The 2,623-nt window shown below is 47.9% G+C and overlaps 1 protein-coding gene across 1 annotated transcript; it reads right to left on the bottom strand.

The window, feature by feature from the left end:
• Positions 1-1,735: 1,735 nt before the first annotated feature.
• LOC139470451 (receptor-interacting serine/threonine-protein kinase 4-like) lies at positions 1,736-2,377 on the bottom strand. The gene has a single exon (XM_071252858.1). The coding sequence runs from the start codon at positions 2,375-2,377 to the stop codon at positions 1,736-1,738; it is 642 nt and encodes a 213-aa protein (XP_071108959.1).
• Positions 2,378-2,623: the final 246 nt, after the last annotated feature.

Below are 2,623 nucleotides of genomic sequence, written 5' to 3'. Positions count from 1 at the left end.
TTACAGACCGCTACCATATAGCTGGAATATTGCTGTGTGCGGCGTTTAACAAAAAAACAACCAACTACCGCCATGTCGTCTTTTATTAAATCAAAGATAAGGTCAGGCATGAGGTACCTCTCGCCGACTCTGAACCGGGGTTCAGTAAGTACCGCCCAACCACGAGCTTTGGCAGCGCCCGATATGGCTGTGCTCAACTTGTGCCGTTTTATTCGGCTCCTTTTCACAAACCCACAGTGGCCGCTGATATGCCCCAGCGTTTCGGTCAGAAAACCACACCGTCTACACTTCACGGACCCAGCCCTTCCTCGATTCACTGCCTCCCTTGTAGGGTAGGTGTTGGTCCTAAGCTTGATAGCCAGTGAAAATTCGGACTCTCACGTTTCAACCATGAGTTGCCGGCCTTGGATCCTCTCAGCTGATGTGCCCCCATACCTTGGGTTTTGTGGGCATACCAAGCTCTCCGTTGCTCGTTCCGCTACCATCGCCGGACAGCCGTTTCTTTGTGGTCGGCGGCGCGATGGTAAAACAGAATGACTTCCTAACGTTCAGTTTCAGACCCGTCTCCCTGCGAAAACCCTCCACCAAGGTCAGATTGGTTTGAAGTCCTGTCACCCCATCACTTGCCAAACCTGTGTCATCTGCATACCCCGTCGCTGATATTGCAAGCCCATCTTGGAGCTTGTACCCAACGCCTTTTTCTTCCAGGAGGTAGAATAGGGGATCTATGGCTAAATTGAACAACAAAGGAGAGAGGGGGTCTCCCTGCTTGACGCCCCGTAGCATAGGTATCTTAGACGTCTGACCTGATGGCACTGTGAAAGCCGGGAAAGTTTATGTGTAGATGTCTTTTACGACACGGAGCAAATGTGGATCCGCCCAATGTCTCACGAGTCCATTAATCACATGTGAGTGGGAAACCATGTCAAACGCTTTGGATAAGTCCAGAAGTGCCACAGCAAGGGGCTTCCCCTTCTTCTTGGCGTGTTCAACCAGTGATGTGAGTAGCTGGACATTCTCAACACAACCCGCTGCCTTGATGAAGCCGCGCTGCCTAGGGTGTAAGGTGACTGCCTTTTGTATTCGGGCTGCTAGTACCTTGGTGTATAGCCGTACTACGACCGACGCTATGGTGAGTGGGCGCCAGTTGCCTATGTCACAAAAAAACCAGTAAAGTTAAAGGAACACTGCTATAGACCGGCGAAGATTCCGGGGTAGAATAGGTCTTCAGCAACCCATGGTTGCCGTCAAAGGTGACTATGCTTGTCGTAAAAGGCGACTAACGGGATCGGGTGGTTAGGCTCGATGACTTGGTTGGCATGACTTGGCATGTCATCGATCCCATCGATCCCAATTGCGTGGTTCGATGCTCATGATATCAATCACTGGATTCTCTGGTCCAGACTTGATTATTTACAGACTAGGAATATGGAATATGGCTGAGTGCGGCGTTTAACGACAAACCAACAATATGACCTTGTTGGCTTGATTGCTATCTCTCAGAATTGCTGGCAAGATTCCATACTAGTCAGTTGTGTGTTCAGTTACAAAATTCATTCCCCAGATCTGCTTTACGGATTACTGGTCTTGCTTCAAATGAATTAATTTTAGTGCCAAAAGCTAATACATTCACTAAAACATTATTTGGAATCATAGCGGAGACTTTATTTTCGCAACATAGAACAAGTACGTGTTCGTATCAAAGGTGTCACGTTATACAAGTCTAATATATCTGTCATAATTTTGTAAGGATATGAGATAAAATGACAGTGGACGATATCACAGAACAGGGAACAGTGAGCGCCGCGGGACGATGTCCCTTGTTTCTCGCTATGGCGGCCGCAATCCGCCCTTTTTTGTTCCTGGCGTCGATGTCCACCACGTTCAGAGACAGGAGAAACCTCACCGTACTCACGTTTCCTCCACGACAGGCTAAGTGAAGGATGGTGTCACCATAATCGTCCACCAGTGACACGTCAGCTCCTTTAGTCACAAGGAGATTCACGACTTTTCTGTTTCCGGGGTATGCTGCCACCATCACCGGTGTCCTGTTCTTCATTCCTCTACTCTTGTTGAAGTCCACTGCGTTCAGAGACAGGATATACTTCACCGTCCCAATATCTCCTCCATAACAGGCTAAGTGAAGAATGGTGTCACAGTCATCGCCCACCAGTGACACATCAGCTCCCTTACTAAGAAGGAGCTCCAAAATGTCTCTGTATCCCTCCTCGGCTGCCTCCTTCAACGGTGTCGTGCCTCCCACTCTACAGTTGAGGATGTTTACCCCTGTCCTTAACAGGATCTGCTCCACCGTCCGCAGGGCCCCAATCTCGCTGGCGTGATGGAGGTTGCGGCAGTCTGCTGTTGATGGAGACATCAATATTGTTCACACCTCAAAGTGTTGATACGTTACACGAACATTGATACACCCATGAACACTTCCAACATGTCTGACAACAATACAACGATTAAAGAAATAACGACAGCTGGTTCATGTAATTCAGGATGATGTTTAACATGTTTAAAATCTTTCTGCTGCATCAAGTGGTTGTATCATTATTCTGTTTGACAGGAGTCAACTTTTGTTGACCTGAGCTTTATAAGATGATAATGTCCGTACAGT

Source organism: Haliotis cracherodii, unplaced genomic scaffold (assembly GCF_022045235.1).
Source record: "Haliotis cracherodii isolate W230 unplaced genomic scaffold, xgHalCrac1.p SCAF_20, whole genome shotgun sequence".
NCBI classification, from domain to species: Eukaryota; Metazoa; Mollusca; class Gastropoda; order Lepetellida; family Haliotidae; genus Haliotis; species Haliotis cracherodii.
Note: the sequence above shows the minus strand (reverse complement) of the source record. Positions and strands in the feature narration are given on the sequence as shown.

Coding starts and splice junctions, on each gene's coding strand:
- LOC139470451 (XM_071252858.1), bottom strand. CDS start 2,377: ATGTCTCCATCAACAGCAGACTGCCGCAACCTCCATCACGCCAGCGAG.